The sequence below is a fragment of the Taurulus bubalis genome (genome assembly GCF_910589615.1).
Source record: "Taurulus bubalis genome assembly, chromosome: 15".
NCBI classification, from domain to species: domain Eukaryota; kingdom Metazoa; phylum Chordata; class Actinopteri; order Perciformes; family Cottidae; genus Taurulus; species Taurulus bubalis.
In genome coordinates, this window is record NC_136603.1 from 20,148,665 (window position 1) to 20,163,990 (window position 15,326).

The window sequence follows — 15,326 nt, forward strand, 5'->3', positions numbered from 1 at the left end:
TGGGGAGCAGAGAACAGAGTGGAACAGAATAATAATTCCTAGAAATAAAAGCCAGAGACTGGCTTTGTGTTTGACTGCCATAAACTGGCGTAATCCATTTATAAGTGTGAGGATTAGTGTTTTCTTGTTATAGATAAACACAATACAGACGCACACTCACGGCACACACTGTCTTTTTTTTCTATTCTTGCTCCTCCAGCCTGTCTCCTTTACTCCTCTACTGCTCTACTCCTCCTTGATCATCACACCCACTTCTTTCTTCCTCTCCTTCTTCGCTCCTTCTTCCGTCGGTCCTCTTCTCTTTCCTCCCTCCGCCGCTCCGTCTTCACCTCCTCCTCTCGTCTTGTTAGCAGTGGTCACGCACGCTTGCCTCCCTGATTAACCAACAACCCGAAGGGTGTTGCGCCGAGTATAGTGTCTGCTCTCCCCGAGAGAGAGAGGCATCGATTCGCCGGCAGGCGGTAACCACACACAGACGGCTGGCACATCGAAATGAGCTCTGAGAGCGGAAACTGGAAAAATTAATGGCTGCCGGCGGAAGAAAAAAAACACTTTTTTCAAATTAGTAGCAGATATGGAATCGAGAGAAGAACGCAGTGTTTTTGGCCCAACGGCCGGCCACATGCACAAAGACGCCCCTGGTGTTTTTAAGTCACGGCACATTTAAACAGGAGCAGACGGGAGGGATGGGCTCAAGGTGATGAGGCTGGTGATGAAGCTGAGGGGTCTTAAATGTTTCCCTGATGAGCTTCTAGACAGATGACACAGACACGGAGAGAGGACATCTGTTCTTTTGGGGACTGAACACACATTGAGCAAAGCAGTGTGTGTGTGTGTGTGTGTGTGTGTGTGTGTGTGTGTGTGTGTGTGTGTGTGTGTGTGTGTGTGTGCAAAGTGCTTGATTAACATTCTGGCTAACTCACCTCATCGCTTTTGAAGACAGAGGGTCAGATGAACGATTTATTACACAATGAAAAATTCAGAGGAAACATTCAGACTCACATGGACGCATTTTTTCCCAGAGAAACAGTCAACTTTTTTTTTAGCTTGTTTATTCTATCTTCTTTGCCCTTCTAGAGGAAATAATTAGTCGCTTTATCAGGCTAGCCCTAATTGCAGAAAATAAATGTATGTTGCTGGAAAGTCTTTTGGGACAAAACAATACTTTTTGACAAATGCTGGAGTTGGCGTGGCTCGGGATCCTTTTCTGAATAATGCAACAGTTCCACTAAGGCGTTTTTAAATGTGGAACAAATCACTATATCTGATCACGACAGCATATTTCCTAGTAATGGGGAGTCCGTGTGATACCAGGATCCACTCGTAAATCATACAGATGTATGAGAGAAGGTTACAACATGGCCTTGAAGTTGCAAAAGGATGACACGCTTTTCCCCTGCTGCCGGGCACGCTGTAGTCACAAGTTTAGAGCACGTGTACATTTTGTAAGCCGTAGCGAGGAGGAAATTTCTCTCTGTAAAAGAGTATAAATGTTCTGCTAACTCAGCATTAGGAGCCCAACGAGCCCGACGCTCCGTGTGTTGACGAGGCATAACTTGGGAGGTGTTTGTGTTCTTGAGGTTGTGCATTATGCTGGATGAAAAACCACAGATCTGTATCGGCTAAACCAATGAAGTTATGGGTCAGTGCTTCTCAGACAGTGGGGTCCAGCCCTCAAGTCAGAGGCTCTCTTGGAATGTAGACGGTCACACACACACACACACACACACACACACACACACACACACACACACACACACACACACACACACACAGGCTTTTAGATCAATTATAATGAAGGGCACGACCCACCACAACACTGGATGTATAAGTGCAGACAGGTTTGAAGAAAGAAGAGAGAAAAAGAGTCGCTCTTTAGTTCACTTTTCTATCACAAATTATGCCTTTGAATTAAGGAAAGTACTCGCGTGACTCCTTTAACGACTAACACGTCCACGAGCAAAGACCTGAGCATTAAAAACTAACCACCAGGGTGGGATTATGTTGGATCTTTAGGGGGCAACTAGCTGGACACTAAGAGCAGACACTCTCTTGCAGCTACACACACACACACACACACACAATCACGCTATCTTGTTTGTGTGTGTGGGAGTGTGTTGTCTTTCTGAATGAGTCAATACATCCGGCGCGGAGGAGGGTGAGTTTGCCCTGTCGGTTCCCCGGAGCAGCACGTGAAGAGGCTTTTTTTTTTATATGCCAGACTTGATGACCCACAATATTAAAGAGTCAAGCTCTGATGTCTTCCATTTGTCACTGAGATTCCAGCATTACATGCACACTCCGAGACGTGGCACCCAGACAGGTCGCTCAACAGGAGACGCATCGTGAAAATCATATTTGGTTTTAGGATATCTTTTAAAATGTGCTCCTCACATCATTAAATCCTAAATGTAGGACTTCTGGTCTGGACCCGTGACCTCCAGCGGCTTATGGACATATCTCCAATCATGTCAGAGATATTTTTGAAAAGAGGATATCTCTATGCCTGTATTCTTATTAAGATTATTCATTCTTTATGTGAATAAAACATGGCTTTAGAGCTTGGAACGGATAACTGGCTCCTTTGTTACAATTGTTGAAATTTCACAGCACGACAGCTGCAGGTTAGTCATCAACTTAATGGTTGTCTATTGACAGAAAAATAACCGTCAACTTTTTTAATAATCTATTAATTAGTAATTTCAGATGCAAAAATGTCAGAAAGTTGTTTTTCAGCCACTCAGTGACAAGTATTTCCATCTTTTCTCTGTTTTATAGCATGCCAAACTAAATATCTTTCCGTTTGGACCTTTTTCTCAAACTTCTCATTTATCGATTGATCTAGAAAATATTGGGCAGATGAATCGACAATGAAAATAATCGTTAGTTATCAGACTTCTTCGGTGAGATAAGTCCAACAAACTGAAAGCATGTAAAACCACAAACAAGTGGAGATTCTCTGAAGTCTCGCTCTGCATTCACGGTACTGAAAGACATAATTGATCCTTTTTCTAGCCTGTAATCAGTCCGATCAGTTATTTGACGCCGCTCAGAGTGTCTCCGTCTTCGGACTCTCCAGATGGGTCGGAGGGCCTGCTGGAGCTCCGAGAGTCATCTCCCCCTCTGTGTGTGTGTGAGAGGGGGAGTGTGTACGTGTGAGAGAGGGAGAGAGAGAGAGGGAGACTCTGGGTGACAGTCTCCAAGACCGAGCGAGACAGAGGGACAGCATATGTGAGTGTGTGTGTGGGGCAGTCATGTGTTACATTAGATGTGTTACAGCCTGACTCGTACCATCTGCCTGGTATCAGGGGTCGACCTGGGACTGCCCTCTCCTCTTTACTCCATGGTTTCATCTTCTCTCCATCATTTCCTGTCCCCCTTTCTTCTCAGTCTTGTGCGTCCCTTTACAATGCAACCGCTCACATTGAAGCTGCTCTTTTTGTCACATCAGTGGTACTGTAAGCATCAAACAAAAGGAAAAGTTAGGAGCTTTTTTCATATACATATATATATATATATATATATGTATTGGTGGCAGGCAAAATGAAGCGTCGCCCACTTTCTGCGAGAGTGAATAAAAGACAAAGGCCAACGCTCAAAGAGACTGTGAGAGGTGGAGGAAGGGAAAGGAAAGAGGACAGAAGGAGATATGTGTCAAAGGAAATCAGAATCTGAGAGTCTCACGGAAGAAGAGAGGCGACAAAGACAAAGAAGGGAGAGGGGAGGAAGATGAAAAGCTCTGTGGTTCTAACCAAGTCCCAGCTTGGCCTCAAATCTCCTGTTACCATGGTGATTTAACTGCCGATGTGCTGTCCCCACGAGACTGTCCTGGAAACACAGGGAGGTGGAGAGAGAGAGAGAGAGAGAGAGAGAGAGAGAGAGAGAGAGAGAGAGAGAGAGAGAAAGAGAGAGAGAGAGACAAGGACAGACAGAAGGGCAAAAAAAGAGGCACAGGTGTGCTAGACAAGAAGTGCAATGAATGTACAATACCCTCTTTCCTATTCAGGAAACAGTTGTGCAACCAGACAGTTTTAAATGGAGCCTTCAAACGGTTCAAATGTGGCAGGTGTATTTCCCCTCTGCTCTGTAGAGTGATTTAAAGTCTTGCAGCTCATTGTTTTGGTGTCACGCACCTGGCTTTCAACAAAACAAAACCTCTGATGAATTGTAGCACCGAACAGCAGAGGAACATGGTTGGCAGCTAACTGACAGCTAACTGGCAGCTAACTGACAGCTAACTGACAGCTAACGGGCAGCTAACGGGCAGATAACGGGCAGATAACGGGCAGCTAACGGGCTAACAGAGTGGAGCATTTTGCCGCGAAGAAATGGAGTCGGTGGGGATCAAACTAGAGCTAAACAGCAAATAGAAACTAGTGTTTCCTGTTCCTACATGTTGGATATGCAAATAAGCGATTGTAAATGTCATGTAAGAAAAGCAATCTTATGTGGTGTACTAATGAACTAATCGTTTTCTAATGTATTAGTTTTTTGAATGAGGAAGGGTTTCTCGTTGTATTTCACCTGCAAAATATCTCACCAATCATCTTTTATGGATTATTAACTGTTTATTAACTAATTTAGAATACCTTGCGAGTACTACTCAGCATACAGCGGTACATAAGGTGAACTGGCAATATTCATTATGAAAAGAACAGATCCCACATGAGACAGACGTACACCTTAAAAGATGTATGCCCTGTTTATTATACACAATGGTACTGGAGTTCATTACTATCCATCAAAATAATAATACTAGTAATAAAGGAACCCACACGTATTATCCCGTAATGTTTCATCATGTAACAGTTTTTTTATTTTGCATAATTGACTTGGGCGCAAAAGACGCATCATGTAACCTGCATTAGTATCAAACTGACTACTGGAATTAAACTAATCAATCGATCCTAACTCTCTCTCTCTCTCTTTCCACAGCTGTATCCTTCATGAGACACAGCTCGTCCTCCTTTGGATTTGGCGTGAGTTGCACCTCCCCCATTGATCAATGAGTCATAACTTTGGTCTCTGTGATTTATTAATGAATCCCATTTCCAAAGTGTTATTGGTCCCTTTGTTTCCAAGGTAACAGGGCAGAGAAGCGCAGGTTGAATGTCAAACAGCCTTTTGTGTCTGTTAAACTGCTGGCTTTCCCCCAAAATAGTGTAGTTTGTAAAAAAAAAGACAAAAAAAAAGACTTAATAATAGTGAAGTGAAAATTAAATCCTCCACACCCCGAGGCCAGTGAGAGAAAATGTAATCATCATGGTGTGATTACAATATTATGAACCACAATCTGCAGTGCTACTTATCTCTCTATTAAAGATTGGATTTTAATTAGCAAGAGCTCGGCTATCTGTGACCGGTTTAATAAAGTAGAAGGAAGACAACAAGTTGATATAATCACCCAACGCAGAGGGGCATGATGTTGAAGGTTTAGCTTTTAGAGCTACACTGTGAGACTAAAACATGAAATGATAATGCTCATGCCATATTTTATGAGCTTAAGGACGGATAAGACTTGCCTTAGACTTCTTTGAGAGAGAATAACTGACTAATATGTATCGCCTTGATAACACATGGACAGTCTTTCGGTCATGCAGTCCATTTTAAAGCGGCTGTTGCTTGTTTTCACATCATATCAAAGCATCCATTAGATCTTTATAACCGAGACATCTTAATTGATCCACAGACTGAAGTGCCTCTGTATCACATTTTGTTCAAGTGAACATCTCATAACTTGAACTTCTGTTCTTCCGTAGTTTGATGCCACGCTGGACGTCCTGTCGTCTTTCATTGTCCTCTGGCGCTACAGCAATGCAGCAGCTGTGCACTCTGCACACAGAGAGTATTTGTGAGTACCAAACCGCGTGCTGAGTTCAATTACTGTCTGACGAATGTATGTGGTGTGATGCAATTTGTGTTTATCTTCTCCACCTGCAGTAAAGCAAGAGGGCTCCTGAGTTTATCTTTATTTTATTTATCTTCAGTATTCATCCATCTATCTTTTACACCCACCGATCTTGATTTATTTTTCGCAAAAACTGCAAAGTCAACAACTAAATCCAGGTTTGCAATTGTTTTTCCTGTCAGAGAGGGTATTTATTTTCAGGATTGTGTGGTATTTTAATGGTCGGCTTCACTGGTAAAGATAAACAAATGGCAAGTGGTGATTTGAAGTGGAAGGTAGCATTAAGTTGATCTGAGAGGCTGTCAGGTTACTCACAGCCTCGTTCGTCTTACTGCAGCACCTCCGAGGTGTCGCAGAGGATAGACGGCCCAGCTGCCACTCCACCATCCATTTAACACACACACACACACACACACACACACACACACCCCTGAATGTACAAAAGCATTACAAGTGTAAAAACTATATATTTATCTTCACTTCGTCTTATCAACCCAAAATGTGACATCCTAAAACCACATAACGCATACAGGAGAGAGATTTATTCGCCATGTTCATTTTGTTATGCCGCACTAAGCCAGTCGTGTTGATGCATCAGTGTCTTGATAATGCGTGCATATTTTACCACATTTAAGAGCTGGAACTCAATTGTTCTAATGTGTCTTGAAGGAGACTCGTTCCCCGAACACACGCAGACTTTAAGCGTTGCGTTTTGCTCACTGCGTTGTGGCGGTTTTGTCGTGACTTGACCGCCATCCGAATCAATAAAAGGATGAAAACCACCTCGTCGCATCTGTCAGATTATCTGTGTTTCTCCGTGTGTCACAGGAAGTGAGACTGTGAAAAGTCAAGCAATGCACAGGCGGTGAATAACTGTATCTCATTCTGTTGCTAGCAGAGCAATTGAGTGTGTGTGTGCATCCTGTCGGTCCACCCCACCCCGAAAAACACGTTGAACAAACATCACAGTGCCTCCGCTCCGACTGAAGTCGACAATTGTTTATTCTGGTCGCGCACACAGTGCCCCAAATACATGGTGAGCAGTCTGCTGATGTCTCACAAACACTGAGTTTTTTTGTTTTTTTTTACGATTCAACGTATTATCACTCAAATCAGACATAAAGCGGCCTTTCAATATTACAACGGTTTGCGTTGAAGCATCATCTGTCGGGCGCCGTGCCATGTGCTCATTCTACCCCGTCGCCTGTGACATTAACTTCAATATTAAGTGGGATTGAAGGGAATTGACTCATCAGTCGGATCACCACCACACTGCCATCGCTCAGTTTATGTCTGGGTGCTGTGAACATGGGACGTCACGACAGCAGGAAAAAAAGACAAACGATCCTCATGCAGATGCAAAAGCGAGAGAAACTAGATCTGGACTAACACTGTGGTACTGAACTCGAGTCGGCTCTTTAGGGTCATTGCGTTGGTTCAACTTGACCTGACTTCCTCGTGGTAGTTTTTTTGGAAAGAGACCCCGCTAGCCGAAGCCCCTAAAGCTCTGTCTGTGTTTCTGTCTGCAGGGCGTGTGTGGTCCTGGGGGTTGTGTTCATTCTCTCCTCCCTGTGCATCGTTGGAAAGGCCATCCATGATCTGACCACAGGGGTGCCCCCGGAAGTGGTAAGACCACACACACACACACTCACACACACACACACACACACACACACACACGCACACACACACACACACACACTCTGTTGTTTTGCTGTGTATATATTGAGTATTTTGAGCTTACACTTCCCATAATGCAACTCAATAGTGCCTTTCGTTAGACCCCTTTGTTCAAACTCCACGCCGGAGGTTTGTAACACAGGCATTCTGATATAAATCTTAGATGTGAAGCTTCAAACAAAAGAAAGATAACCCAATGTCATGTCTGACGCTCCTGCCCAAGTAGACCACATCCAACTGCTTTCACAGGCTGTGTCGTGCTTCTTGTGACAAGAGCAGAGTGCCCCTTCAAAGTGTCAATTAAAAATGTTGAAACTGAGAACTGAGACGTGAATCATTAGTGTCAGATTTACGTTCATAGTATTTGATGCCATACACCACTGCAATGTTTTACAGTTCTGATCAGGGGCAGCCCGTCAGTTTAAATCTTCCCTCGGCGCGGTGCCTCCCCACAGCGCGCCGTGAAACAGAGACACGGCTCATTAGCGGCTCCCATCTACCAACATAAACAACCTGCTCATGGCACGCGAGTCGCCCCGCATACACAGTACGTGTGCATCATATGCACACCACACACACACACACACACACACACACACACACACACACCAAAAAACCCTGAGAATCTACAATAGCCTGGAGTTTTATATGCGGTCGATTTCAGTCAATACACACACACACACGGCACATTTACACACACATCACTCATTGTTGTGAGCGCGGTATCTTTTTATAGCCTTCTGCTGTAGCTCCTCTGACGTCAGAGTTCTCCTCTCCCTCCACCTCATCATTCCCGCACACACACACACACACACTTTCTTTTTAATGCTCTCTCTCTTTCTCTCTCTCTCTCTCTCTTTCTCTCTCTCTCCATCTCTGGGGGTGTTAAGACTATGAATAAGATCCCCCGAAATAATCTCGTCTTTCTGTTGCCGGGGCGCGGCCCAACCCTTCTGTCGTCACGCTGTTTGCCCGCGCCCCAATCTGCTCTTCCAGGGCTGTGATTTGAAACCTTCCTGTTTTGGGTTAGTAAATGATTTAACCTTCGCCGTCTGTGCTTTAAAGAGATGTTTACACTCCATTAAAGTCGGCCGCCCCTCCTGGTTTCAATGCACTTCTTGATTGTGTTATTGAGACCATCACCAGATCTCAAAATACCTTCATTTTCATTTGCACACTTGAATTTTAAAGCAGCCTTGAGCTGAGGTCCAATTTGAGCCCAATCACGCTGGCGCAGTTAACCCTGAGCACTTATATCCTGTAAGACATGAAAATGCATTGTCTTCATACTCAAGGCCAAACAAACGCGTTAAAAGCATTTACTGGCTTGTGAATCATATGCAAAGCAGACTTTTACTCAATATTTTCAAAGCTGCATTGTTTGCTAGGAAGTCTTTGACTTCCCTGCTGTACGATACCAACTGCTCATCGGCATCGGAATGTCAAATTCGTGCTCGTCTGAGTCCTTGAGAGAGTTTGCGTGAGATAAAAAAGAAGAAACGTGTACTTGCTTACAAAAACATTGCTCCAGAGCGCCGCTAAGTGGCCAAAACTCCACAGGGGCGCCCTTTAAAAATGAAGACATGCTTGTGGTTTACTGCAATGCAAATCTTCGTTATCGGTGAATGTATTTTAATTCTGACGCAATCAATATAGTAATGTATATATATATATATATATACTATATCGTAATATGTCATACTGACAGACCTAATTTCAAGCTCTTTTTACACAGAACGCAATTGTCTCGCATTATTTGAGCGAATCCCTTTGCCTGTCCAGACGGGACAGCTATAAGCTGTCTTTTCCTCTTGTCCCCTGTATGTTTATGAAGCACATTCATAAAGCTCCGCGATAGGCATGAATATTCTGATCAAGTCGAAATAATGCTACCTCAACGGGACGCAAATTAGCCTCCGACTGTATAGGAGGTCGCACCGCGCCAAACATTCACAGCCTAAATTTCCACCTAGATAATGAATTTCTGAAATTTCAAACGCCACGTCGCAACTCACACGAACATACATACATTCTGAGAGTAAATGAAACAAAGCGAGAATCAACAACAACGATAATGGGGACAACACATGAGGACAGGGAGTGTTGGCATTCACGTCCGCATCATAACACATCAGCTCCAGACAAACCAACTGTCTGTCCTTTTTATATATTTTAAGTGCATGTTTGATGGTGGAAAAAATGAGTGTTTGAGGCCCTTTTTGACCACGAATCCAAAGCCGAGAGACTGAAGCTGAAGGCAGGTTGAGCGCCGGCATCCGTTTGACGCTCCGCTGCCATTATGTTGATAGAAACTGGGGGTGCGAGGTCTCAGAGGAGCTTCCTGACACCAGCGAGAGCCTATTACCAGCGTCCCTCTCTTTGACATCCTCTCGCTCTCTCTTTTCTTCACCATCCCGCTCCCATTAGTTTTCTCTATACTCTATCTTCTGTCAGTCAGGGTGCTCTTGATTAATCAGATAATAGTCTGTATTTGTATGTGAAATATGTCCATGATCGTGTAGATGCAGGGGCTTAAAGGATTCCTGTCAATCCCTGTCTCATGTATCCAGTCTCTCTCTCTTTCTTCCCTTCTCATATCTCATCTCTCCTCCCTCCACTTACTCCGTCTCTTTCATTGTTTCCCTTCCATCATCATGCCCAGACTCTTTCTCGAAACCTCTCCATGTCATGCCATGACTCATATTTTTCATCACTCATACACCTTTCTCTGTATCCACATTTGGTTTTTTTTTCCCCTGTTTTTTCTTTTCTCTTCTGTGTGGCAGAAACAGGTTTGTTCATTGAAGTCTCCATCAAATAGAAGTCAGAGGTGATTTGTCACACCGGCGGTGATCTGTCCATGTGCTCTGTCTGGACTGTGTGTGTGTGCGTGTGTGAGCCAAACAGAGATTACGAAAAGAAAATGAAAAATGGATGAGGGAAATACGTACCATGCAGGTTTCTCCTTCCGAGAGATCTTCCTGATCGCGGCCAGGAGATTACAGCAGAACTACAAAGCGGACGGTGTAAAATGTCGGCCACCTCGATGCACCGGGCTGTACAATCGCATCGAGGGCGAGGAATCCCGATTCGCGTCACGTCCTGGGTCGCTGCTCCGCGGCGGGCCGTCTGTGTGTAGTGCCTGATTAAAAACAGAGAGCTGAGATTGGCTCTCCCTGGACGGAGAGAGGGCAACGCACACTGATGCAACACACACACACACACACACACTGGCTTTCACACACTTTCTTCTCTGATCTTGCTCTCGGTCTTCCGCAACACATTACCATCATCTAAATAAGGATTTGCCTGTGAAGAACTTAAAAGGGTCTGAAAAGATGCGATACATATACAGCACTAAGCCTCCCAGCATGTTTAACGCTTCCCTGAATTACTTGATATGTGTCTAACCTTAACCAGCTACCAAATAAGACTGAGGAATAAAAAAAAAATCAATTTACATGTAGAAAAGTTTTTACTTTACTGTTTTAATAAAGTTCAGGCATATATACGTTACCTTGTACGTTGCAGTGAAATCTCTTCACTGCATAGTTCACTGTATACCGTTAACCGTTTTATTTTAGTGTGAAATGCCAAGTGGCAGAAGTTAGCGGCACACTTCAGAGTAAACTAATTATAATAATAATAATAATGCATTTCATTTTTATCGCACTCTTCCTTCAAAAGAATCTCAGAGTGCCACACATATAGTAAAAACAAATAAAACTGATTAAAACATAGTTAAAGCAACCCATAAAAATAAAAAATAAGAATGTAATAGCTGACAATAAATTAACTCAATAATTTCAGACTCAATATCTACGTATTATGTCGGTGCATTTGAACTCGTCACAGTAGGGAAAGCACACGTGTCACTAGTAGCATTACATCCAGTAAGCCATGACTCTGGGACAGTGAGCCGGCATAGACAATAGCAGGACCCTCACATGGAAGCAACAAAATGAACCCCACACTTGCTGGAATTACACAAAGTCACCAAACCTCCCGAAGCAATACAAATGACACGAAGAACATCAGGTTAAAAACAGCATCTGAGTAAGAACTGTTTTCAGTGGACATTGAAAGGGAAGTTCAAATATGAAGTTGAATAAAAGCTTCATGGCGATGAGTGCTGCGTTCCATTCTGCTGCTTTAGTTTCAGGGTCCTGCTCTTGTGCGGCGGCTCAACGTCACACTGCCATGGGTAGAGCGGAGAACACCGCCGTTGTTCATGTTGTTAGTGACGCCTGTGCCTTTGTCCCGCTACGAGTCAGTAAATATTTCTACCGTGAATAAAGGCCCATTACATCTGTTCATGTGAGGAGAGTCTGAGCACCGATCGCTACGTTATAGCCTTGACCAAAAATGCCCAGGGAAGAAATGTGAAGTCTGACGAAAACAATAGAGTTGGAGTCATCTCTCGTGTGAGTCTTATCGACCTCAGTTTCTCTCTTCCTTTTGTCTCTCCACCTTGTCTCCGTCTTCCTCCCCCTCGGTTGGCCCAATTAACTCTGATAGGGAGCCACTCCGGGGCCGAGTGCAGGTTTTGTGCTGAGTCTGTTTGACACTCAAAAACTCTCGGCCCTCACATCACTTCAATTCGAATGACCTTGGGTTGATGCACCAAGTGGAGTCTGTGTATCTATTATTGATGGCTGAGCTGAGACAGGCTTTGTGGGTCATTCTGTCTGACTGATAATGTTGGCGCTGCTCAGTGTTTGCCTTACGGACACTGTCTTTCAGTGTGTTTGTGTGCTTTGCTTTATCGTTAAACACACACGCTTACCACACAACCGATTATACACATATTCTCTTCCCTGTCTCTCCACAGGACGACTTCCTCTACAGCGTTGCTATCGTGAGCGGACTCACATGTGCTGTGCTGGCTGTGGCCAAGTTCATGCTGGGAAGAGTGCTGACTAGCCGGGCACTCATCACTGACGGTAGTGTACACACACACACACACACACACACACACACACACACACACACACACACACACACACAAATGAGTACTGCACCAGTCTAAGAGGTCTAAACGAAGCTTACAAATGGCTCCAGCGATAGGAAATAGTATTTGGCTCCCGAAATGCTCAGGAAAATCAACATTGTTTCTATCACTTATTAGTCATCTATTTAGTCTCTCAGTGTTGATGATCAGGGTCTGTGTGTCTCTACCCTGCTAATGACAAATAACTCAACCAGAGCAGTTGCAAAACTGACTTTCGTGCAGTTTGTTTGTATTTGGATCTTTTACTCCAGTAAAACTAGCAGCATCACATTGTAAAAGTATGTATGTATATGAAGGGTACAATTACACAAAACAAGAGTGTGTGTGTGTGTGTGTGTGTGTGTGTGTGTGTGTGTGTGTGTGTGTGTGTGTGTGTGTGTGTGTGTGAGAGAGAGAGAGAAAGTTGCCCGCACAACTGGATTGAAAGAACTAATAGGTTATGACCCTGCCTGGCTGCTCACAGACACATGTGCAGGTGAACAAAAGCACAGTGCACACACACACACACACACACACACACACACACACACACACACACACACACACACACACACGCTGCTATCCCCAGGTCTCTGAACGTGCAGGGCATCAATCCAATAAACCTGAGGTTGCTGTTCTCAGAGACTGGATTTATTTCCCACAAGACTCCACACTTACTGCAGGCGAGACAATAACCCACTGTTCTCCACACGAGGAGAAATGTAATTATATAAAAAAACATCGGCTGCTGTACCGGGTAACTCAAAGACAGTAGATTTATTCAACAATTACGGAGCATTCATAGCCATTTGTGTTTCAAAGGAACTCCAGGAAGTCCCTGCGCTTGGCCAAGAAATATTTGGAGACATAAATCTTCACAAAACCACAGTTATTGTTGTCAATTTTTTACACTTCAGCTTTTGTACAGTTTTAACAAATGAGATATATTAGTGAGCTTCCTTTTGTTTGTTTTTTGGTTTCTGCTTCCCCCTCTGTCTAGTCTTTATGCTCTAAGCTATGCTAACTGGCTACAGACATGATAGTTGCATCAGTATTCTCACATAACTCACAGCATGAAAGCAAAAAATGTGAATCAACCAAATGTCAAACTATTCCTTTCACACCAAAAGGCCTCAGCTAATTAGATTGCTATTTACATTCAAATGTGTGTAGCACTTTTAATAATAATTGTCTAAATCCTCAGTGGTGCTTATTTGAATGGACAATTCACCCCAAAATCCCAAATGCAAATGTGTCATTTTACCTGTAGTGCTGCATTTTGAGCTGTCTCATGAAGGAACTATTTTCTGTGTCAACCATAGTTGTAACATGAAACGGCCCACAACAAGGTCTAGATTATCTTGAGTAACCAGTTCAAAGCATTGCTGTTGACTTTTTAAAATGTTTTATTTATTGTTTTGCACCACAAGCCAAATGCCACATAGTCTCATTATACTGCAGAGAAGGCAGATATCTCCAACACAAAGCAACACACACCAACACAATGTAGACTGATGAGTAGCATGAGCACGACAGCCAGAAAGAGTAGAAATAGGTATGTTTGAGTGTACTGTCCCTTTAAGTTTGGGCAACGCAAACTACTCCATTACTCATACATTCAATTCATTAACACACGTGACATTTTGTCCATTTGTGTGTGTTTTTCAGGGTTTAACTCTCTGGTCGGCTCCATCATGGGATTCTCCATTCTGATCAGCGCCGAAGTCGTCAAGCACCATCCTGACGTCTGGTTTCTGGATGGGACCATCGGAGTTCTCATTGGACTCATCATTTTGGCATATGGCATCAAGTAAGATATAAAACCAACAGTTTACATTTCTTTGACCTATTGATTTGAAATATTTAATAATTCCTAAATCCATATTCCGTTAATGCCAGACTCACATGTGAACAGAGGTGTTTGGCCGAGTGCCAAAACGGACGGCGACGCCACGGCGCTCCGGTTAGCGGTGGCCAATTCCAAAAGTTAATGTTCTTAATGTTTAATAAATAATTTCCCAAATACACAACATGTTTTTAACAAAATATTATTCAATCCATATTTGTTGGCATTTAGCCTTTGAAAAGCAACACTATGTTTCCTTGCCGCATTGCCACAAAGTGAGACGCGAGTTAAAGATCAGGCACATAATTCAAAAAGAATTAAATGTTTGAAAGAATATGTGGATATTGAAGTGAACCATGTTTTAAATACCATTCAAATTGCAAAGTGCTTGGAGTGAATAATTTGGCGAACATGGAAAGCATTTTTTCAGAGGAGGACGGTTTTATATAACATCATATACTTTATGCCTTTATAGTCTCCAACAGACGAACCAGTGTGTTTTCTCGCCAGATTTGCTCGCGTCTCACAGAAATAAAACAGATCAGACAGAAGGCGAAACCACCGCCGCAGATGGCGAGCCGGGCCACGCAGCCGGGTCCGTGCGTGGATCCAGCTGTGTGTCGCTCAGAGAGCAAATTAAAGAGAAAGAAGCAGGCAAATGAGCTCTGAAGAAGTGTCGAACAAATACCGGCCAATGACGACTGTGCTCCTGCACACGTGCGCACGTGCAAACGTGCACACTTTCTAATGAGCGTGTTTTCTGCGTCCGCAGGCTCCTGATGGACATGGTGCCCCGTGTGAGACAGACGAGGAACTACGAACGCTTTGAGTGAGAGTGTGTGTTGACCGGACGAGCACGTCCACACACACACACACACACACACCCACCTGGCTGCCTCCTG

At 43.7% G+C, this 15,326-nt stretch overlaps 1 protein-coding gene across 1 annotated transcript in view; it reads left to right on the top strand.

Moving 5' to 3' along the window:
• tmem163a (transmembrane protein 163a) overlaps positions 1-15,326 on the top strand; it is a gene marked incomplete at its 5' end in the record, with an annotated part of 54,628 nt that extends 39,302 nt beyond the window's left edge. The window contains 6 exons of the mRNA XM_079230340.1: positions 4,936-4,979; positions 5,760-5,851; positions 7,438-7,534; positions 12,420-12,531; positions 14,247-14,388; positions 15,197-15,326. Coding sequence (XP_079086466.1) covers positions 4,936-4,979; positions 5,760-5,851; positions 7,438-7,534; positions 12,420-12,531; positions 14,247-14,388; positions 15,197-15,257 — 548 coding nt within the window. The 3' untranslated portion in view covers positions 15,258-15,326. The remainder of the gene's footprint in view (positions 1-4,935; positions 4,980-5,759; positions 5,852-7,437; positions 7,535-12,419; positions 12,532-14,246; positions 14,389-15,196) is intronic.